General features: G+C 40.3%; 1 protein-coding gene across 1 annotated transcript in view; it reads right to left on the bottom strand.

Annotated features, from left to right (window-relative positions):
• Nucleotides 1-24,481, bottom strand: part of ADGRV1 (adhesion G protein-coupled receptor V1) — a 537,185-nt gene that overhangs the window by 79,707 nt on the left and 432,997 nt on the right. Inside the window, exon 86 of the mRNA XM_081504948.1 lies at nt 16,697-16,854. Within this exon, the coding sequence (XP_081361074.1) occupies nt 16,697-16,854 (158 nt within the window). The remainder of the gene's footprint in view (nt 1-16,696; nt 16,855-24,481) is intronic.

Genomic DNA, 24,481 nt, shown 5'->3' with positions numbered 1-24,481 from the left:
AGACATGATGAAGACCTGGGGCCAGAACGTGGTGGAGGAGTGGCTCCCACAATAGAAACAAGGCGATGGACACAAAGATATGACAACGAACCTAACGGTGAAGCACCCCCGAATCAGAAGACAAGGAGGAACTTTAAAAATCATACAGATATTGGGACTGCATCCCTGGAGACTCCAATTCACTGAGGCTGTAAAGAGACTCATCAAACCATCATTAGTGAAAGAGCGATTTTGATGATCAGTTTTGACAACTCCTGACCTGAAAGTCTACGGCTATCAAGTAAAAAAAAAATTATATTGGCTTCAAAATTAGGGAAATGAGAAAAGGATTAAGAGGAAGAATAGAAGGAACAGGGAGAAACAATAACACAGAGATCAGAGAAACTGGGGCAGGCAAGTCATGGACAAGTTTTGTACTTCTGAGAACAATCTCTTATTCCCGGGAAGAGGACAGAAAAGAAGGTGAGAAAACAAGTTGAGCTCAAGTGGATAGATTTGAAAATTACCACGGTGATGTGAAAAAGGCAAAGGCAATCCCTGGAAAACACATCTATTCCAGAGTTATGAGTCACATGAAGAATGAGTCATGGCCTGGGATTTACAGGAAAATAAAAAAGAAGAGAGTATTGTGAAAACCAAGGGAGGCAGACTATTCAAGGAAGGGAAGTTACCAGTACAACTTATGCAGAAGAGTTTTTAAAGACAAGGACACGAGAGGTCAGCAGATTTGGTGTTCAAGGTTATGGGTGATGAATGGAAGAGAACAGCAACGCTGGGCAGAGAACAGAAGGTGATGAGTACGGAGCACTTGCAAGAAGTCTGCTGGTGAAGAAGAGAGGCAGGCAGGTAACTGGATAAATCAGCAGGATAATGAGTAAGTTCTTTTAAGCACTGAAAAGTGATGCAGGTTTTTAGATGGAGAGCAAGGACCTAGAATAGAGAGATAGTTAAGATGCAAGTTGCTGCTAAGTCGCTTCAGTCGTGTCTGACTGTGCGACCCACAGACGGCAGCCACCAGGCTCCTCTGTCCCTGGGGTTCTCCAGGCAAGAATACTGGAGTGGGTTGCCATTTTCTTCTCCGATGCATGCACGCATGCTAAGTCACTTCAGTCGTGTCTGCCTCTGGGTGACCCCATGGATAGCAGCCCACCAGGCTCCTCTGCCCACGGAATTCTCTAGGCAAGAATACTGGGGTGGGTTGCTATTTCCTTCTCCGTAAGATGTAAGGCAACTGTAGAAAATTTAATGAAACAGTTCCAAAAGAAGAAAAACAGAGATGAGGACAGTTGAGAGGGTCAGCTTTGGTAAGAATGAATTATTTACTTCCTATCTAAATGGGAGGAAAAGTGGCAAAGAAGGGAGAAAACAAAAAGCAGTGTTCAGATAAAGTAAGTGAGAGAACATCAGGTTGTTTTCATTTCTTATATAGAGAGTGAGAATAGAAGGTGTTAAGCACAAGACTTATGGGCAATCTGTTTCCTGAAGATTACCTAAGAATCAAGTAAAGATAATCCAAAGGCTCACTGAGAAGCAGAGATGGCTCAGTTAAGGTTACTTAGAATAAATTAGTACCTATGGCAGAGTAGCACTAACTGGCTGGCAAAAAGAGAAGTATGTGACATGGGCTAGAATGATGAATGTTAAAATTGCTTAAGGAGAGAGTCATGTTGGTGAGGAAATCAAGGGAGCTGTTGAAAATCACCTAATGGGAGCTCATAGTGAAGATAAAGACCAGTAGGAGTGAGAAACTGGGAAAGGAGGGCAGAGAGAGATGTGAAGAGGGAAATGGGGACCTAGGAAGGCAGGATATCATGAGAAACGGTCATCACAGAAATATGAATAGGACACGGATGACGTAAGCAGAAGAAAGTGAAAGTGACGTCGCTCAGTCGTGTCCGACTCCTTGTGACTCTATGGACTGTAGCCTACCACGCTCCTCCGTCCACGGGATTTTCCAGGCAAGAGTACTGGAGTGGGGTGCCATTGCCTTCTCCAGGGGATCTTCCTGACCCAGGGGATTGAACCTGGGTCTTCCACATTGTAGGCAGACGCTTTACCGTCTGAGCTACCAGGGAAGATCTTTGTAAGCAAAAGAACACAAATTTAAAAATAGGAAAAATTATTAAGCAGGGACATAATGACTTTGAAGTTTAAGATGGACCACAAATACTTTTGATATCCTACTAGATGGAAGGAGTAGCCTCTTGCAACTGGTTGTAGGAAGGTAATTTGTTTATGAGAGTGCCATTTTGGTTATAATAAGACAACTGAAAGAGTAATTTTATAAAAGGTTCAGATCAAGTTTGTTACTGCCTTCCGGCCCAATGAAATTCAAACTTCACCTTTGATATGGTGTAGAAAACAACTTTTATAAGAATGTCCTTTTTCTCCATTCAATGTTTTGAGTTTTATACTGCATTAACTATTAAATATAGTGCTGTGATCACAGATATTGTGCCAGCTATACACTTCTAAAGAAATTCATAATACAACTGTGAATTCCCCAGATTACTTGTCCCCACTCCCTATTTCCCTAGTCCCAACAACTCAATTTTACTTTATTTCTGGATGTTCTCTTTAATATTGTACCAGTTGATTAAAGTGTGATCAAACAAGTATTTAGTGACTATGTATTTTTTAAAGAATTTTATAGACACTGAATCATAAATTGAAAGTTGCCCAAGAATACTGGAGTGGGTATCTTATCCCTTCTCCAGCAGATCTTCCAACCTAGGAATTGAACCAGGCTCTCCTGCATTGCAGGTGGATTCTTTACCAACTGAGCTATCAGGGAAGCCCTCTATACATAACAAGACTGGCAAAAATGAATAAACGAAAAAAGCTGCAAATAATGAATGGAATTTACACGTTAGATGTAGATTAATAAATGTAATTTATACCTTACTTGGAGTTTCCCTGATTAGAGAGAACCATGGAGTATCACAAGATTTCCATGTTGATACCAACTGAGGTGCCTCACAGACTAGGTTAGAGAGGAATAGTGTTTTCAATGTCATAAATTTTCTAAGATAAAATAGTCTTGAAAAATTCATTATTTTACTCTTCAGTAGAGTTTTAACATATTCTTTGACAATAGTCTGAATACAAATTTGAGAGAGATATTTAAAAAAAATCAGAAATTGTATTTTCATCAGCCAAGAGCTGAATGAAAGATTTTAGTCATCCATTAAAGAAATGAATGTGCTCTTAGATCAAAGCAATAAACATGAATAACTGTTTCATGTAGCTTTCAAAAGAGTAGAAAGTAATGCTTTACTGGTAATTTTCCCAAGATAAGTAAAGAAGGATTTGAGGGGGGGAAAGTCCTTTGAAAGAGTGGAGTATGTCAGGAAAATTAAAATGTAAACTTTTAATTAACTTGGAAAACAACTGCCAAGGAAATATATGGAAAAACTCAGCCTATATATAAAAATTACAAACAATTGGGAAAGTTTCACTGACCCTCTGGGTCAAGCTGAGGCAAGGCAACAGCATGCCTATGTCAATAACAGATGAAGGGCAAAGAATGTGCAATGCATGTGCGCAGCAATGCCGCAGTGACGCTCTTAGATCATGGCTTTAAATGCGTGCCATGATCACATCTTCCACTAACATTCTGGTGAAGCCTATTCATGATGGGTATCAAGAAATTGTTTTCAATTGCATTCCTTCTCCTGCCCAATCACCATGAATGATGAACTCAGCAAGTGAGACTGAATTCAGTTACACTATTTAAGTCCAGACTTAGCAGACATCATGTCATTTTTAGACAATAGCACTAATTCAAAATGGCTGTGCCTATGGAGGCTTTATGCATGAAAGTGGTAGAATTTTCCTTTTATCCTACAGTCTCAGGACTGCTATTGAATGAATGAATGATGCCATTAATTTAACCTTTTAAAGGTTCCATGTGGAATGGCGACAGACAAGAACCAAGAAATATCAATCTTAAGGGAGCTATGAGACGATGGAGGATATAAGCTACGTGCTATGAACTGAATTGAGTCTCTGTAAAATTCGTATGTTGACGCCCCAACCCTCAATGCGATGATATCTGGAAATAGGGACATAAGGAGTTAATTAAGCCATCAGAGTAGAGCCCTCACAATGGGATTCGTGCCCTTACAAGGAGACACATGAGAGAATTCTCTCCCTTTCTCTCTCCTTCTCTCCCCCAAATAAGAACACAGCAAGATGTGTTGTGGTCAGGCAAGATGGTCATCTGCAAGCCAGGAAGAGGGCTCTCGTTAGGAACCAAACCGGCCCGCACCCAGATTATGGGACTTCTCAACCTCTATAACTGTGAGGTATAAATATCTACTGTTTAAACCATCCAGTCTATGGCATTTTGTTATGACAACTCGAGTCGATTAATATACACCAGGCATAATGATGAAGAAAGGAAGAGAGGGGCATATTGAAAGATATATAGGAATTATCCAGGACAAAATATTCTGCACCAGTTACATACTGAAAGAGCTGTTATGCTGATAAAAATACCAATGCATACTGCGTGCTTACTATGTTTAAGAGTATACTAAAGACTTACTATGAATTAACATTTAATCCTTGAAACAGCTCTATAAAGTTAAATATTATTATTATGCCTGCACTATATATGCAAATAGTGAGGAAAACTAGGCACATTTCAGTACCATAAAGAGACAAGGCAGTCTTTCTTGGAAATTAGAAGATGGAGAAACAATTTGCTAGCCTGAATCACTTCAAATTCTTTCTGGGGCAAGGAGCCTGACAATTCCTTTTATGGAGTCAGAGCTCTCTAGGTTTAATTTAACGTTTCCATGTCATTTTTCTCAATGAAAGATCTGACGACAAAATGACAAACGGTGAAGCACTGGTGATGGCGGTAAAGAGAGCTCCGGAGAATTTAGGAGTCACTCGAGGTTCTAACCCCAACTGCACAATTCAACAGCTTTGCAAATCTGGACACTTCTCTAAGCCTCTCATTTCTTTCATTTTCTTGTCTCACTATAGGACTAGCTATACCTGCTTCACAAGATTCTTGTGAAAATTGAGATAATATACACAAAATGCTTAGCACAGTGTGCTGGTATACCGGCGATTAGTAGCTGTTACGATGATAATGATGATACCACCAGGGCTCAAGTCCACCCATAGCTGCCACTTACATGCAGTCCAGCCTTTTATTCTCCCCCAATCCTACTACATCCACGCTCTATGCTCACCACCCACCTTGAAAACAAACTGAAATTGCAGCTTTAGTACTGAAATAGCCTGAACAGAGAACCACCCTTGTCCTCATCAGTTTTCAACAGAGACTAGGTAAAAGGCAGTCCCTGAGGTATAAATATTTGGGAAACTTGAGTATTGGAAAGACCCAGCTCTGCCACAAATTACTAGTCCCTTTTCTTCTTTGGTTACATGTGGAAATCAGGAGTTCAAACAGAAATGTAAGCTTTCTCTCGACTCTCTGATTTTATTTTTTACTTTCTATCTCAATGCTCTAAGCCTTAGGAAACTAACTCCTGATGTTAAAGTTCTAGGAGTTTTTAATGAGCAATATCAAATCCCCAGTCTTTTTTTTTTTCAGTAACAATAATGAAAAAAAAAAAGCAATATACATCGAACAACTACATATCATCTTTCAGGTTCAAAGATTCTGATTTGAATCTTGGAAGACCGCGGTCACAGATATAAATCTAAGCAGAGGATGAGCATCCAAAATGTTTCTTTACGTATTCTCGATTTTCCCCAGCACTACTGACAAAATGTGGGGAGACTAAACTGTGCTCACAAAGATTTTTTTTTTTAAGCTCAAGTGGAAGAGATTGTTTATTGTGCAGTGAGGAGTTCTGGGGTTTTCCTTTGGTCCCTAGGCGTTGTTTTTTATTTTCTTTTCAGCAATGGAACTGGGAGTAGACTGCAAACAAGCAGTTTTCTGCCAAGGACATGTGAAACCTGTTATATTGGTCATTCTGGATCTGATTTAAGTATGTACTGTTACTAGGTAAGAGTAATTTTATTTTGCTTCAGTGGAAGCCTCAATTTTGGTTTAGGAGAAAAGCATATTGTGTTTTTCATTTGTATTTATAAACCATGTAAAATTTAAAATGACAATGATATACTTAGAATTTTGCAATATGTGCTTGCAATGACAAGCAATAAAAATTAAAATAAAACAATGCAATAAAATAAAAATGACAGTAAAATTTAAAATGACAATGACATACTTAAAATTCTGATGTGCAAAAAATCAGGACACCAGAACCACAGTGTTTCAGCTATTGATTGCTACATAACAAACTTGGTGGCTTAAAATATTTTACAATTTGGGCTGGGCAGTTTTCTGTTCTGTGTGGTGTCTACTTGGGCTGGATCCGACAAGAAGGCTTCTTCACTCCTATGTCTGGAATCAGAGCTGGGATGCTTGAAACAACTGGAGGCGGGCTGACGTGTTAGTCGCTCAGTCATGTTCGACTCTTTGTGACCCCATGGACTGTATCCCACCAGGCTCCTCTGTCCATGGGGATTTTCCAGGCAAGAATATTAGAGTGGGTTGCCATGCCCTCCTCCAGGGGACCTTCCCCACCCAGGGATCGAACCCAGGTCTCCCACATGGCAGGTGGATTCTCTACTGTTCGAGTCACCAGGGAAGCCCGGAGGCGGGCCAAATATGCCTATTCATGTGGCCACTCCACACAATTAGCTTGGAAATGCTAACATCATGGTTGTCTCAGAGTAATCAGACTTCTTACACTGTGGCTGGCTTCCAAGAGAAAGGAAGCTAAAACTGCCTGTCCTCTTAAAGGCTTGACCCATAATGGGGCAGTATCACTTCCATCAGATTATCTTGGTCTAAAGCAAGTCTGGGACCCACGTTTGATACCCAGGTTGGGAAGATCCCCAGAGAAGGAAATGGTAACTCACTTCAGTATTCCTGCCTGGAGAATTCCACGGACACAGGAGCCTGGTGGGCCATAGCCCATGGGGTTGCAAAGAGTCAGGCACAACTTATCAACTGACACTTTCACTTTCTAAGCAAGTCCAAAAAGTCAAAGGGAGGGGAAACAGACTCCACCGCTTTATGTGGGGAGTAAGACACACATCAAGGAAGGGAAATAACTGATGGTGGCCATCTTTGGAGAACACAGCACAGTGTGTATTGCATTTACTAGGAGCTATTTGGTTCCAAATAGGAAAAGGAGTATGTGAAGGCTGTATATTGTCACCCTGCTTGTTTAACTTATATGCAGAGTACATTATGAGAAACGCTGGGCTGGAGGAAGCACGAGCTGGAATCAAGATCGCCAGGAGAAATACCAATAACCTCAGATATGCAGATGACACCACCCTTATGGCAGAAAGTGAAAAAGAACTAAAGAGCCTCTTAATGAAAGTGAAAGAAGAGAGTGAAAAAGTTGGCTTAAAGCTCAACGTTCAGAAAACTAAGATCATGGCATCTCATCACTTCATGGCAAATAGATGGGGAAACAGGGAAAACAGTGGCTAACTTTATTTTTTTGGACTCCAAAATCACTGCAGATGGTGATTGCAGCCATGAAGTTAAAAGACGCTTACTTCTTGGAAGGAAAGTTATGACCAACCTGGACAGCATATTAAAAAGCAGAGACATTACTTTGCTGATAAAGGTCCATCTAGTCAAGGCTATGGTTTTTCCAGTAGTCATGTATGGATGCGAGAGTTGGACTATAAAGAAAGCTGAGCACCGAAGAATTGATGTTTTTGAACTGTGGTGTTGGAGAAGACTCTTGAAGAGTCCCTTGGACTGCAAGGAGATCCAACCGGTCCATCCCAAAGGAGATCAGTCCTGGGTGTTCATTGGAAGGACTGATGCTGAAGCTGAAACTCCAATACTTTGGCCACCTGATGCAAAGAACTGTCTCATTGGAAAAGACCCTGATGCTGGGAAAGATTGAAGGTGGGAGGAGAAGGGGACAACAGAGGACGAGATGGTTGGATGGCATCACCGACTCGATGGACATGAGTTTGAGTAAACTCTGGGAGTTGGTGATGGACAGGGAGGCCTGGCGTGCTGTGGTTCATGGGGTCGCAAAGAGTCGGACACGACTGAGCAACTGAACTGAATTGAACTGATTTCCTTTTCTTCTTTTTCCTTTGGCTTTTAATGAGTTTCCTTGAAGTCTTTTTGAAATATCTAAGATGCCAGAGGAGGACAAGTCACTCATTCTCAGGACGTAAGGGATGATACTTCATAATATTATAATCATCTTTCAATGATTTTTGTAATAGCAATGGAATCCTGATTTACATTAGTATTAGTAAATATAAAGAAATGGAACCTGAGAAGAAATGGAAGCATTCATTCTCAAATATATTACCAAGTAGTGAATTAGCCAGTATTGCACCAGGAGATTTCAACTACCTCAGATTCATGTGATACATAGCTAGCTGGATCAAGCCACCTTTACATTTTTACACATCATATTGAAACATATGTGTGGGATTTTTATAAGAAAGAGATTTGTAATCATCTACTTCCTCTTTTCATTCAAATTAATTTTCCTTCCCTGATCCATGAATCATTCCTCACATAAGAACTGGCTGATGAATCAGAAAAAGTCAGTAAATTCTAATGAGCCTAAAAGGAGAGACAAGCTTATCATTGCCAGAGATCAAAACCAAACCCTAAAATTACAGGCTTTGTTTAAAAGGCTGTTTGAGACATTGAAATTGAGTGCAGGGAACATACCTTTATCCTGACTCATTCTCACTGCGCACTCACTTCAATGAAGGAGGAGGCGGCCAGTGAATTTCACTAGGAGCCATCGACTTTTGAAAATCTGTTACTTAGCAGTCGAGCAACCAAAGGGGCACAGAAGGAAGACAGATTGACATCACTGTTCCAGCCACGCTCAGAAAGGGACGGACTGACAGAGGCCATCTTTGGAGACGACAGCAGAGAGTGTATTTTATTTACTAGCAGCTCTTCCTCTGCTCTCCATTTCCTCTGGATTTCAGTGGAAATTTGAGCTCTGAAATTAAGGGATGTCAGGAGCAAAAAAGTCACTAAAAAAAAAAAGAGTATAATGGGGTTGATACTAGGCAGACATAACCAACACACAAGTGTTGCTGAAACACTGCTCCTATTGTCAGGCACATCCAATCTGCACAAGAATACTTAGCTGGGAAAACAGTTCTATGGAAATATGGAAGAGGCCAGGTCCAACAAAGTAACTGATGCAAGCTCTTAAGTTATTCAAACAGGCCTGATGCTGCTGTTAACTTATCACATTTGTTTACCAAACCTAAATCTCTAAGATAAAGACATAATCATAATTATTCCAGTTATGAAAAAATGAAAAACAGCTTAGCTATAAGGAAACTATAAATTGACCTTTCCTTCTCATAATGCATTTCACTCATTGCTAAAAGTAATTTGTAAATAAACAAAAAAACTCTTTATAAGGTTTGATCAAAAATACTTGGAACCTAGCAGTTTGAAACATCAGGAAATTGTGCTTCTGTAAGAAAAGGGGATTTACTTTCAACTCTTTTTTTGCTGTTGCTTTGGCCACACCATGCAGCATGTGCGATCTTGGTTTCCCAACCAGAGAGAGAACCAGTTCTTCTGCAGTGGAAGTGTGGAGTCTTAAACACTGGACTGCCAGGGAAGTCCCGACTTTCAACTCTTGATTTATTATTTGAGAATGTATTTCTCATAATACTATCTCATACAGTTGACACTTGAACAATGCATAGGTTAGGGTGCCATGCCCCTCAGAGTCAAAAATTCCCATATAACTTTATAGTTATATACATAATAATATGTATATTTTCTGCTTCTGAGGATTCAACCAACAGCAGGGGGTAGAGTACTGTGAAAAGTAAAAGTGAAAGTCGCTCTGTCGTGTCCAACACTTTAGGCTTCCTTGGTGGCTCAGATGGTAAAGAATTTGTCTGCAATGCAGGAGACCCAGGTTCAATCCCTGTGTCTGGAAGATCCCCTGGAGAAGGGCATAGCAACCCACTCCAGTATTCTTGCCTGCAGAATCCTATGGATAGAGGTTGCCATGCCCTTCTCCAGGGGACCTTCTGGACTCAGGGGCTGAACCTGGGTCTCCTGCATTGCAGGCGGATTCTTCATCATCTGAGCCACCAGCGAAGCCTATAGTACTGTAGTACATAGCTACTGAAAAAAAATCTGTGTGTAAGTAGATCTGAACAGTTCAAATCAGTGCTGTTCAAGGGTTAACTGCAATATCTGAAAATGCTCTTCCACTTTAAAAATGCAGGGTATCCCAGTGCACCAGCCCCGAGCACCCTGTATCATGCATTGAACCTGGACTGGCGATTCGTTTCACATATGATAATTTACATGCTTCCACCGGATGACCCAGAGGGATGGGATGGGGAGGGAGGTGGAAGAGGGGTTCTGGAAGGGGAAAACATGTACACCCATGGTGGATTCATGTCAATGTATGGCAAAACAAATACAATATTGTAAAGTTAAAAAATAGAAAATAAACTAATTAAAAAAAATGCAGGGCAAAGTAAAACTAAACCATAAACCATCTCAGCTGCATTAGGAAAAAGGGTTACTTTTGCATGATTGAAATTGTAGAGAAATAGGCTGGACCTGCTTGAGACTACAGTCTTCCCTCTATCCATGGGGGATTAGTTCTAGAACTCTGTAGGAACTTAAAATTCAGGGATGCCCAAGTCCCTTATATAAAATGGTGTAGTATTCGCATATAACCTACGCACATCCTCTGGAATACTTAAAATAATCTCTAGATTACTTATGATACAATGTAAATATTAATAGTTGTAAACACAATGTAAATGCTATGTAAATAGTTGCCAGCGTGTGACAAACTGAAGTTTTGCTTTTTGGAACTTTCTGAAATTTTATTTTCCCAAACATTTTCTGATCCATAGTTGGTTGAATCTTCAAATACAGAGCCCAGTGATACAGAGGGATGACTATAATCAGAACCGTCCCCCTTCTCGGGTATAAAGTGTACACAGGGTGTGCGCGAATCTCATAGGAAAGGAGAGAAGAGGCTTGGGACCAGTCTGTGCTGCTTTGAAGCTTAGGTTTTTAGAGAACTTGGCAGCATCTGCGTCCACTGTGGACTCCAAACTCCTGAATGGGGTTTGTGCCAATTATTCTAACAGTAAAGAATATGAGAAGCAAAGAAAAGGTATATACTATCCAGATTTTCAAAAATACAGACATGGGAACATTACTAATATACTAGGCTTTTTAGCATTCTTCCACCTCCCCCTGCTTTTTTTTTAAACAATGGATATAAATGTGTAGTTATGTTAATTTTTTTAATTCTAGAAAATTCTCAACAATTACCTCTTCAAATCTTTACTTTTCTCCATTCACTGTATTTTTTCTTCTGGCAATGTCTTCTCATACTTCTTAGCTCTGTTTTCATATTTTCTCTTTTTTTGCATGTTTCATTGATGAATTCCTCAATCTCAGATTCAGATTCTAATTAATTCCCTCTTCTCTGTGTCTCATCTGTATCTTATCTCAAATATTAAGGTATTTTAAATTTTCAACTACTAGTATTTTCATTGCCAAGATTTTTGAAATTTTTTTTCATTTTCATATTGGTCTGTGTTTTTATTTTGTTTATATCTATTTTTGCTTTTCATGTTCAAGGGCTTTGACAGGATATATCCGCCTTTATGTCAGGGGTTGATGGTCAAACATTTTCTATACAGGGCCAGATATTAAATATGCTAGATTTTCAGGACACATGGCTTTTATTCAACTACACATACGCAACTCTGTATTGTGAAAGCAGTCACAGAATATACGTAAAAAAATGGGTGTGGCTGGGTATCAAAAAAACCCTTTACTTACAAAACAGGTCACTGGAGCTATTTTGGAAAACAGTTTTGTAGTTCCTCAAAATGTTAAACATACAGTTACCATATGATGCAGAGATTTCAATTCTAGGTATATACCCAAGAGAAATGAAAACATATATTAATAAAAAAGCTTGTACATGAATGTCCATAGAAACCTTCTTCATAACAGCCAAAAGATGAAAACAACCCAAATGTCCATCAACTGATAAATAGATAAGCAAAAATGTAGTGTGTTCATACAGTGCAATATTATCTGGCAATAAAAAGAACTAAGTACTGATACAGGCTATAATACAGATAACTTAGGAAACGACTATGCTAAGTGAAAGAAACCAGATCTGAAAGACCACTTATTCTATGATCCCCTTATATGACATGTGCAGAACAGACAAATCTCCAGAGACAGAAAGCTGATTAATGGTTACCCAGGGCCCAGGGAAGTGGAGAATGGGGAGTGACTGCTAACAAGTATGGGGTTTTTTTCAGGGATGATGAAAATATTATAAAATTAGATTATGGTGATAGTTACACAACTATATGGAGAAGGCAACGGCAGCCCACTCCAGTACTCTTGCCTGGAAAATCCCATGGACGAGGGAGCCTGGTAGGCTACAGTCCATGGGGTCTCTAAGAGTCAGACATGACTGAGCGACTTCACTTTCACTTTTCACTTTCATGCATTGGAGAAGGAAATGGCAACCCACTCCAGTGTTCTTGCCTGAAGAATCCCAGGGACGGCGGAGCCTGGTGGGCTGCCGTCTGTGGGGTCGCACAGAGTCGGACACGACTGAAGCGACTTAGCAGCAGCAGCAGCAGCAGCACACAACTATATAAATATAATAAATACCAATGAACTCTACAGTTTAAATAGATGAACTTTCTGACATGTAAACTATATCTCAATGAAGCTGTGAAAAAAGAAATAGATAAAATGAGAAAATAGGTGAGTGGCTGGTAGGGTCAGAGTTTGCTGATTCCTGCTTTGAATCTTTTTGAAGAGTTGAACATAATTACTGAAGTTATTTATAGTTTATCTATATTTTTTTCTGGATTATATTTATCTTTTTGATTGGTGATTTGAGGGCTGTCTTTACCAGTTTTCCTCCAGTGTTTGGATCTTTGATGTTGAGTAGATACTTCAATCTTGAGTAGAAAGCATGTGCTTCTTTGCTCGCTCTCTCTCTCCCCTTGTCTCTGTCCTCCTCTCTGGCTACTTCTCTCTGTCTAATGGTTTTATGGTTGCCTCCATTTAACCTTCCTGTCCAAATAAGGCTAATTTGATATCCTGGGTCTTCTACCCCCATAATGACATACAAATATGGCAGATAAAACTGTGAACTGTAGAGAGTCTGGCCCAGGAACTTGACCAGACTCTTCCTCTGCTTTCTCCTTGGGCTCCCAGACCCCTAAGCCAAAGCCCACACTACAGTGGTGGTCCTTTCGCAGATTGCTTTCCTGAAGGTGCTACTGCTCCAGTCTACCTGCCCTGGGTGAGACCTTAAGTTCCCAGCTTACCACCACAGCAGTTGAGATACTTCTGCATTCACAGGCTTGTGGACCCAGAAGACATCAGGCCCTTGGCTGTAGCCCAGTTTACATTCCACTTTGTGTTTCTGATACCCATTTCATCTTCTTCTTACTTTTCTCTTGTTATATCTTGTCATTAACTGCGATGCATTTGAGCAGCAAAATGGGCAAAACATGAATTTTACAGTCCCATCTTGACAATATTTTTCAGGTCAAGGCAATGGAATTTTAGCAGACAGATTCAAAGAGACCATCAAATGGCCCTGAGCAGACAGACATTTTTTTTCTTGACATTTTGAATTTGAGCTAAGTGGAACGTACTCAAGTGGAGGAGAGTTGCAGGAGGTTTGAAATAAAATCTAAAATATCAAGTCAGAGGTCAAGGCTGAACACATAGTTTTGAGAATCATAGAAGGAAAAAGTAATAGTCCTAATAATAAATTTCAAAGGGGTATCTACAAACAGATCAATGAGATAAATTCTATAATTTCTACTTCGGATGATATGACAGATTCCTCTTCTTCTTAATGCTATATTTAGCTTGTGAGTACACTCCTATAATTATAAGATTTTATGGCACATTGATGATTATTATTCAGTCAACAAATATGAATTATGCTCCTGCTATCCACTAAGCACTCTACAAGGCTCTGGTGATGCAGAGATGAATAATAAATGGTTCTTGCTCTTGAGGAATCCATACTTTATTAAGGAAATCAGCCACACACACCGAAACAAGTCACCGTTCCATTCTGAAGTAAGTGTTAAGTACTCGAATGGCTGTAGGGGCAAAGTGCTTTAAAATCATAGAAGAAGGATGAGTAATTCTTATTTGGTGTGGTAAAGACGCTAATTTCAAAGTCTTCACGGACGAAGTAGCATACTGGGAGCTTCCAGAATTTCCATAAAAAAGTGAGCAGTATCTGTTGGAAGGAGTCAACTTGGGATTGTTCAGCACACATTTTTTACTTAGATTATGTGTTTACTGAGGATGGCTTTGGGGAGCTAAGATAGATTAAGGGAGCATAATAAGTTCCTTACACTTCTCTTTCATCTACATTTTCTCTCATTACTTACTAAACACATGAGTTTTTTTTTTTAATCAGTAATGATGAGGAGCTCATAGAGGGCATCTTACATGAGCAAGATGACAGATCAGGTAATTTCAAGAATGAGTAAGATTAAATCAATGACATGGTCAGAACATAGGCTGAGCGGCAACTAACTTGGGGGTGACAAGATGGCCCAGGGGTGGAGGTATAGAGACTCTTGTGTTATAAAGAGCCCGGACTTTCTTTTGGGCAATAAAGCTGAATGATTGTAAAGCTAGAGAGTGAGGGGAGCCACTTGACATTGTTGAAATACAGACATCTAAGAAAATGAAACGGACAAGAACTGGAACTAGTGACTAATTAGGAAAACACTGTTTAAGAGTCCAAGTGAGATAATGACTGTTAGGTTGAGTGGGAACAGGGAAATCAGAACTGCCATAATTGTTTTTTTATTTGAAAAGCTATAATAAGAGCAATGCTTCTATTAATATATTTCATTGTAAGAGGTTTCACTCTTGAGTTGAGATACAAGTGTTCTAGGGATTTTATGTTCAATGCTTGAGAGCTGTTTTTCAGATAATTGGAGCATTGTTTATCTACTGTATCCATGGATTATATCCAAAAGGCACAGAGGTGATTCAGGAATGAAAAAGACTAACTCATTAGGTTAGGCCTTTATGATGTTATCACTACTAAAGCATGCAAACACTGGCACTTCTATATAGTATACAGAACAAAATAAATCTTGCTATTTGGGGGAAACAAACTTTGCCTTCAAAAGAGAACATGTATTTTAATAGAATGAATCTCAAGTTGAATAAAAGCACAGCTTCTGGATAAATTCTATGTCCCATGAAAAAGTACAATTTCTACATTGAATATTGCTTTTCTAATGGAAGAATCTAAGTTTAATCATAACCTTAAGTGCTATTTTTGCCCAAATAATAATTGTCCACTAAATCAGAGAGAAGAGGGAAGAGTTGGCCAGATACAGCTATAGTATAAACTACCCCATAAGTTAATATAAAAGAGTCCTTTCTCTCTACACTACAAGGAAAATCATTTTGCATCTTCCCTGATACAGTTTAGGAATTAGAGGCTTTTATTATGTTAGAATGAATCTTTTTATTATCATATTAGAGACAGTATCTATTGAGCCTCTAATAATGTATTAGACACTATTCTACGTGACTTCACAGATGGTATGTTGCTTAAACTCTGGACAGCACTTAACATGTGAAGAACTTCTCTCATTCCTTTGGCTTTAGATTTGCAAAAGCTAAGAAAAGACTTGGGCTTCCCTGGTGGCTCAGAGGGTAAAGAGTCTGCCTGCAATGCTGGAGGCCTGGGTTCAATCCCTGGGTCAGGAAGATCCTCTGGAGGAGGAAATGGCAATCCACTCCAGTATTCTTGCCTGGAAAATTCCATGGACGGAGGAGCCTGGCGGGCTACAGTCCATGGGGTCGCAGAGAGTCGGACATGACTGAGCAACTGACTTATCTTTAACTGATCTTATAGAAAAGACTAGTCTTCCTCTTGGCCCAAGAGGGATTCTTCCACTCCCCAGCTCATTAGATTCTCAATATTCCGTCACTCAAACCATTTTAGATTGAGTTTTCTGTATGTAGGTATTTGGTTATCGTTCCTTAAAAACATTCCTAAGAGACTCTAACAACAGAAAAAGAATCAGATCATAAAAACTGGTGTTAAGTATGATTCAAAGGGAAAAAATGAGCTGGTAGTGAAAGCCAATCTGAGCTGGAAAGACTTGCACTCTTAAGTAACCAGACATGTGTAGCCACTTATGAAGCTGTCTGGTCACATATGTTTTTAAACATCTGTCCGCACAATCAGAACTCTCCATGCAAAATACAGCACTCACAAGCATTAGGAAGGTTTGTTTGTGATAAAGTCTCAGAGTCTGCAAGAAATGAACAGATTTCACAGGTGGAACCCAGGTTGTTACTGCTTGAGTTGAAAAACGCTTGGGGAAGCAGCTCCCAAAGCCTCTGAGTCATTTACTTGAATATTAATATCTTAGGGACAAAACTGGCACCAGCAATGAAACCTGCAGAACCCTGAAGAAAGAGAGAGATTGCAAGGAAGGCCCAAGGAGCAGGAGAAACCAGAGAACTGTAACTTTTGGCTTCAGAGCTGAAACCTGAGTCTAACCTCCTTCCTGTTCTTGATAAAGACCATTCAGTGACCTTTTCCCACCATTAAAAGCGCCCATCTCCAAAGGGCGAATACGGTTTCTTACAAACCTGCAGCATTTGTCCTTCCTCTGAAGACATCATCGTATGCTTTCCACTGCGGCTTCACCTGGTAGGCGTGGATGAACACCACAAACACCACCACGAGGCACATCAAAGGAACAAGAGCTGCAGTGAACAGAGCTGCATAGACGTTTGGGATGAAACACCTGGAAGAGACCAGAGAAGAGATAACTCGGCTTCAACTCCCACATTTCTAAGTGCACCGAGCAACTACATCACTTTATGCTAGCTCTTTGTCTCTCAGGGCTGGCAACAGCAGCTTTTTGGTTTGCCACCTTGGAGTTCTGTTCGAGTAGCGGCTACATGACTAAATCGAGCCCGCTGTTTCACAAAGTGGGTTCCACGGAACATGTGTATCCTGAGGTGCTCAGAAAACCTCAAAAAAGGTTATGGCCAAATAAGTTTGAGAAATTGGGGGAGTGGAAGGGAGATTCAAGAGGGCGAGGATATATGGATACATACAGCTGATTCATGTTGTTGTACAGCAGAAACTAAAACAACATTGTAAAGCAATATATTCCAATAATAAAATAAAAAACTATCAAAAAAGATTACACTCCATTTATAGTTGTTATAAAATATTGGCTATATTCCCTGTGTTGTATTATATATCCTTGTAGCTTATTTTATACCTAACAGTTCCTACTTTAGTCCCCTATCCCTATATTGACTTTCCCCCTTTCTTCTCCCCACTGGTAACCACTAGTTTGAAGAAGGTATTGTTTAAAGGCAAATTTGAGGATTCCCAGGGCTCAACTCTGTCATTTCCACAATTTTGTTTTCTGAGCGATGACAGTTTTGTCGTTCCTAAGCTGTACATTTCCCCCAAGCCATTCATTCTCTTGAAAATGATGACAATTTTCCATCTAGAAGCTATACTACATAATTGCATCTATTATTAATGGAGTTTATTTAGGTCCACGAGGTTTAAGGTAAACTTAATATTACATATTTTGGTGACACTGAAATTCCACAGAAAATGGTTTTAGAGATGTAATTGGAAGGTTTTACCCACGCACCATAAAAATTCTCTTGTTTACCTGAAATCTTTCACCTCCCCCCCCCCCAAAAAAACAAATCTCAAAATGGAGAATGGTTAGAAAGGTTCTCAATATCTAAAACTGTGCTTCTGAGGTATTCTTATAGAGGACACACCTCCTACAACTTACATGACAATAATACTTTACAAGGAATTTCAAGAGTAGGCAATGTTTCTTTTCAAAAATTTTCCCCAATTTCTCCATTTCTTAATACATAATATCTGCAAACCTAGATTATTATATAGTAAAAAAAAAAAAAGGATGCTGAAAACTCAAGCAATGCTGTAAAAACTCAAGGATGCTGTAAACTTTTACTTACAAGAAAACCTCAAAATCCAAAATACAGGTAATGAGAGGGAACATCCACTCTTGCAACTTGGGAAATTAGCCCCTTGATTTTTATGTTTAAAAAGAGATACATTATGAAAGACTTTACTCAGATATTATTTCTAATTAACATGATCTGCTAAATGTATTCCTTAAGTAAACAAGACACATTTCAAGAGATGTTTCAACACACATTCGGCATCTGCAAAGAGATGTCAAAATGATGAATTTTCTGGCTTTTTAGAATTTAATTTGGACAGCATAAAGCCTGAAACCTTCCCTGTACATTCATTTGTATGCTGTAAGACCTACATCTTCCAGGTAAAAGGCACATGATTAAATAAAATAGGCAAACATTAATGGCTTTGATCTTGAATATATTTCTGCACTAAAAATAGTAGTCATGTGGGCTACTCACTTTCATGTACACTGGCTTTAAATGATTTCTTACTGTTTTCATCTGAATTATGGCTTCACCGCTACAGACTGGCTTTAAGCAGCTTAGACAAATGCAGACACTGACAAAGGAAGTCACACGGGCTTCAGTGCTTTATTTTTATCTTGAGAAATGTCATCACAATTCACTTTCAGGCTGTAAAATGGGGATAACTGCTGAATCTACTGTGAGCTGCTTTAGGATAATAAACATTTTGTACAGAGTGCTACGGTATTTAGGTTTGGCTCTCCAACACCTACACTCTGTGGTGGCTGGCCACGTTGGCTTCTCACCTGTCTATGTGAAGGGCTTTCCCGAAAACTTTCGTTTATCTTAAAGGAAAACCTTTGAAAGAAGCACTCCAGTGAAGCGCGTTACCACCCGGTCCAAAAATAAACTGGGCCAAGTGAACCTCTGAGAGGTTAGTAGGAAGCAGACATGCCCGTGGTGTCTTTGGGGAGAGAGGGGGAGCTTTCCTAAGTGTCCTAGCTCATCACAATCTCCTGGGCAATTCTCCCTTCTTGCAGAGTGACGTGGCCATGCTGGACCATTCTCTCAGAGAAAGGGGCAAGAAAATGACCCAGTCCTGAAGCGGCCCTTTTCCCCTCTGTTTCTTCAGAGCCCCACAAGTCGTGACCTCTCATTAGTATCAGGCTCCTGAGAGGCCCTAAGTCTGCCCTCCACACGTGCAGCATGGGGCCAGGTCTTGAACAAGGAGGGCTTTGGCCCCCGGCATCTCAGTTGGCAACCCCTCCTGCCTGCCTCTTCACCTCAGGCTCTACAGTCCTGCAGGGGTCTCTCTTACCCACTCCTGTCCACTCCTGTGACTCCAATCCCCATCTCCCTCCAACAAAAAGCTTCTGCCTTGTGCACTCTCTCTCTGAGGGATGAGGGGGGCTCAGACAACCCTCCTGAAACACTAACATTTGAGACAGGGCTGAAAGGATAACCCACAGGCAGAGACAGCAGCCAGGGTACCCACTCAGGTGACTGGGGCCACGGAATTTAGGGGGAGCTGGCTATGTCATTCTACATTCTCTCTCATATACTTAACGCTTTCTTGTTTTAAATTCTCCCTGAACTTTTCCTTGAAGGCTAACATGTATTTGCATTTTCTGATCAATCTTGTCTGACTGGACTTTCTACTGATGTAGAATAAAACTTGTGAAATACACTTAAAGTGAGTGAGTGAAAGTCACTCAGACGTGTCTGACTCTTTGCGACCCTATGGACTATACAGTCCATGGAATTCTCCAGGCCAGAATACTGGAGTGGGTAGCCTTTCCCTTCTCCAGGGGATCTTCCCAACCCAGGGATCGAACCCAGGTCTCCCGCATTGCGGGCGGATTCTTTACCAGCTGGGCCACAAGAAAAGCCCATACAGTTAAAAGTTCCCAAGATAAATGAACTATTAAAAGAAAAGTGGAAGTTAGTTGTTCGGTCATGTCTGATTCTTAGTGACCACACGGACTGTAGCCCACCGGGCTCCTCTGTCCACAGGATTCTCCAGGCAAGAATACTGGAGTGGGGAGCCATTTCCTCCTCCAAGGGATCTTCGCAACCCAGAGATGTAATCCTGGTCTCCTACACTGCAGGCAGATTCTTTAGCCACCCGGGAAGTCCAAGTGAACTATATCCTACTCTTAAAAGAAAAAAAAATAAAAGCCTCATTGATCAGAACTTTCTTTAGTCCAACTGAAGAAGATATATGGTCCATCCAGGTAGTCTGAAGATTCGATCACGTGAAAGTGATGTGGGGAGTTGTGAAACTGTGACTATCACATGCAAAATAGTTTCTGAAGTAAGGCTGGGAACAAATTCTTGGAAAAACAATGTAAGAACCAAGCAGGCTGAATGCTATGCACACACAGGGCTGTGGAAGCAGCTGATTAACGTGCTGGCAACTTACTGCTTCAAGGACAGCTCTGGCAGTTACCAGAAAATGAGACAAAGGCCATGTGGATTTGCTTTCTTAAAAAGGATGAGGAAAGTTGTTCCTTCTAATTACCAGCTCAACCAGCTTCAAAGCATTCTGGTGACCCTGCTCTCTTCTGGTGTTAAATATTTCTTTTGGGTTCTGGTAATCCCATGACTAACTTTTTTTGTTGTTCCCTTTTAAAGTTTCATGGGTAGATTTTTTTCTTATTATAACCCACAGACAATCTGACTTTATTTCAAAATCCTGCCAGGATTTCATCCTTTTCTCTATTTTCAACCAGATGAAATGAGTGGATATTGTTTCATTACCTTCAGGTTTTCCTCTTCAAGTCTACCCCGAAGCATTCACAACGCCTTATGCCACTTTCTCATTTAGTTAAGGTTATTACCTCCCCTAGGTAGCTCTTTATACTTATTGAAGTGTTTCCACTTGCTTTACTCAACTTGATTTAAATAAATTATGTGGGCGGCACAGGGTATTTCAGGTTTTTTTTTTTTAAATTCTTGTATGAAATCAGCATAAGGAGGAGCTCAGAAGCCAAGAGTCCAGGAGAGACAACGGCTTCACTTACAACTGCTGCAAATATTGGAAGGAATGCTGGGAACTCCCTGTACATGAGTCTGTGATTTGAGTCCATTTTAATTATATTTTAGAGAACAAGCTGACCTTGGCACACTGGAGGACTTGAAGCGATCCAGGCAGCTGACACGTGGGTTATATCTGGGTTACACAGGTAATGAAAAAGGAACTAGGTAATGAAAGAATAATAAATGTATGTTCCCAGGTCTTCTTTGTAAGTGCTTCTCCTCAACAAGACAACAATAATAGTTACGATTCACAGGCTCATGTGCCAACCTTCCCCAGGAGGGGAGGTTTCTTCAATGATGGCACCTATGTCACGGTTGCATGTGCCACTACAACCAGCCTTTACTTTTCCACATGGACAATCATGGTGATGCCCTTCTTTATATGGGAAAAAAAAGAGATGGTCTGCAGTTTTATTCTAGAAATTTTAAAATGTATGATGAATCAAGAATTGTTCCTTTATCACCAACTGTTTTCTGCTTTGTGCAGAAAGTATAATACATCAGTTTACAGGCCATATTAGTTGAAGACTACAGATGTTATTCATTATGTAGATGCTTATCATCTATAACTAATATCTAAGCAAATACTTATGCGTTCAATAGTCCTTTCCTTGCCTGCTCAATTTACTTCCTTTCCAAAAATGATATTATCAAACATACTCTTGTAATTCACCTGTGAATTTATGTTTGTATATATGTATGTATGCATATATTTTTGTCTATGTGTGTGTATTTTCTGTCCCATCCAAAATGGCTAGAGAGGTTTAGGGAGATCCCGCTAAACATATTAATTTTTTCTCATGAGTAAATTTATGAAGACATTGGAGTGAAAAGAACAATTTAACTAGCTGCAAGGTATGAAAATAAAGTCTTCTTTCTGTCCTTCTGCTACAGTGCATACAACTGAATTCTAAAATTCACTTTCCTTTAACTTTAAACTCTAAACAAAGATCATATTAAGACTAAACTGTAGGTAAGCCTTACAAAGTGAAATCTTTATTAGGATAATGTATGGACTTAAGAGAAGAAGAGGAAGAACAAAGTATTTTCCTAAACTGAGCTGGCAGGATAAAATAATCTTAAATACTACTACTACTGTTTCTGCTTCTACTACCACTACTAACAGTATTAGCAGTGATCACTTACTCTGTTACAGGCATGAAACTCAATCCTTACATGGCTCATTACACATTAACACCACAACAGTCACATTAGCCTCATTGTACACATGGAAAATGACATAAAAAAATATTTGAGGTCAAATGCTGGTAGCATAAATAGGCTCATTCTGCTACCCCCATAATTCTAAAATTATTTCACATTTCCAGCAACGACATATTAGAGTTAGCAGAAAAGATGCCAGTGTTTTCCCTGAAGACTGGGATTATAATTTAAAAAGTATTTTTCCTAGTCCTTTGCATAATCAGAACTTTAAGAAATTTTCACTGATTTTTAGCAGTGTTTGAAAACCACCCACTTAAAAAAAAGTAGGCATAGAAAGGCCTATATTTCCTGTGTGTTCAGTTTAATCATAATCCAAGCAACTTCTGAATGTCTCTCACATTCCAGGTACAGCGCTGGCCGTGGAAAGACAGATAAAGATGCCTAAAGCATGGTCCATTCCATCAAGAAGATCATAGTTGAATAAATGATTCTAGTCTTTTACTCAAAGTATTATTATTGCATCAGCATCATCTGCACTACCTGGGAGTCTGTTAAAGATACAGATTCTCACACCCCACAACATAGCTCCTGAAACTACATGTTAACAAGATCCCCAGGTGTTTCATGTGCATACTGAAAGCTGGAGAAACACTCTTCTAGTGCATGCCTGGGGCGTAAAGTAGCTTAATGTAATTAATGAATTCACTGATCTTTACTTCTCTTAGGCAGTGAAGCCAAGGGACTATGTGACCCCAAGGAGAATCAGGCCCAGAGATTTTGCTGCACTTGGTGGTCATAGCAGCCTGAAGAACCAGAGAGAGAAAAACAGTAGGAAGCAAAAGGGACAGAGAACTGACTCAAATGCATACTTTTTATGGCTGAGTAGTATTCCATTGTCTATATTTACCATAGCTTCTTTATCCATTCATCTGTTAATGGACATCTAGGTTGCCTCCATGTTCCAGCTATTGTAAATAGTGCTGCAATGAATATGATGCATATATATGGAATCTAGAAAGATGGTTCTGATGAATTTATGTTCAGGGCAGCAATGGAGAAACAGACATAGAGAACAGACCTATGGACATGGGGAGAGGGGGGAGGCAGCGGGTGAGATGGATGGAGAGAGTAACATGGAAATTTACAATAGCATATGTAAAATAGATAGCCAATGGGAATTTGCTGTGTGACTCAGGGAACTCAAACAGGAGCTCTGTGACAATCCAGAAGGGTGGGATGGGGAGGGAGGGGGAGGGAGGCTCGGGAGGGAGGGGACATGGGTGTACCTATGGCTGATTCTTGTTGATGTTTGACAGAAAACAACAAAATTCTGTAAAGCAATTATCCTTCAATTATAAAAATAAATAAAGTGGCAAAAAAAAAAAAAGGAATAGAGAAGCAGAGATCTGTCATATTTAGAAGCCTGGGAATTACCTTCTGCCATATTTAGGAAGCTGGGATTAGCAACCTGAGCATTCTCATTACAGGAAAAGAGAGACAGGTAGCAAATAAAGTGAGAGAAGACACTACAGATCTGCTGATGGTGGAAAGAAACAAGAAGGGGAGTGCTGGGTTGTGATAGGTGTGGGGGGAGGTAAACACTCAATCCTGCTGCCTCCAAACACCCTTGGAGGAATAAGGATTCCGGCAGCTGTAAGAGCAACAGACATGCTCCGTAACTGCCCACACTGCCCACGGGTTCTGAAAGAGGTGCTCCCGTGTGCCCTACGACTCCATCCTCACACCACAGCCCCAGATCACTCAAGTACCGGTGACTAGCTCTGAGACGGATGCCTGGCCCAAAGACAGCCATCTTTCTGGCATGCCCACGATTTATAACTTGGTGACTCTGCTCTAAACACTCCGCTAAGCCAATCAGCTTTCTGCTCTTGAGAATGTGACATGGACAATTGCCAGGTAGTAGTAGTGGGTGGTAGGGAGAAGGAAATGGCAACCCACTCCAGTATCCTTGCCTGGAGAATCCCAGGGACAGAGGAGCCTGGTGGGCTGCCATCTATGGGGTCGCACAGAGTCGGACACAACTGCAGTGACTTAGCAGCAGCAGCAGCAGAAGCAGGGGGTGCTAGAGCCATTATAAATTCATGGCAAACAGCCATGCTGGAGTAGACACACAATGTACATACAGCATAAGGGACAGAGAAATGGAGGGGTGGTGGTTGGGAGGAGCGTTGAGACGCTCACCACAACAAGAACTGAGAGACTGTGATCCCTGAGAGATGAAGAGTGCAGTCTGGTTTTCAGCATTCTGATTCCAGGTCC

Source organism: Giraffa tippelskirchi, chromosome 6, assembly GCF_054371585.1.
Source record: "Giraffa tippelskirchi isolate mGirTip1 chromosome 6, T2T-mGirTip1v1.2.pri, whole genome shotgun sequence".
NCBI classification, from domain to species: domain Eukaryota; kingdom Metazoa; phylum Chordata; class Mammalia; order Artiodactyla; family Giraffidae; genus Giraffa; species Giraffa tippelskirchi.
This window is presented reverse-complemented; position numbering and strand designations above follow the sequence as displayed.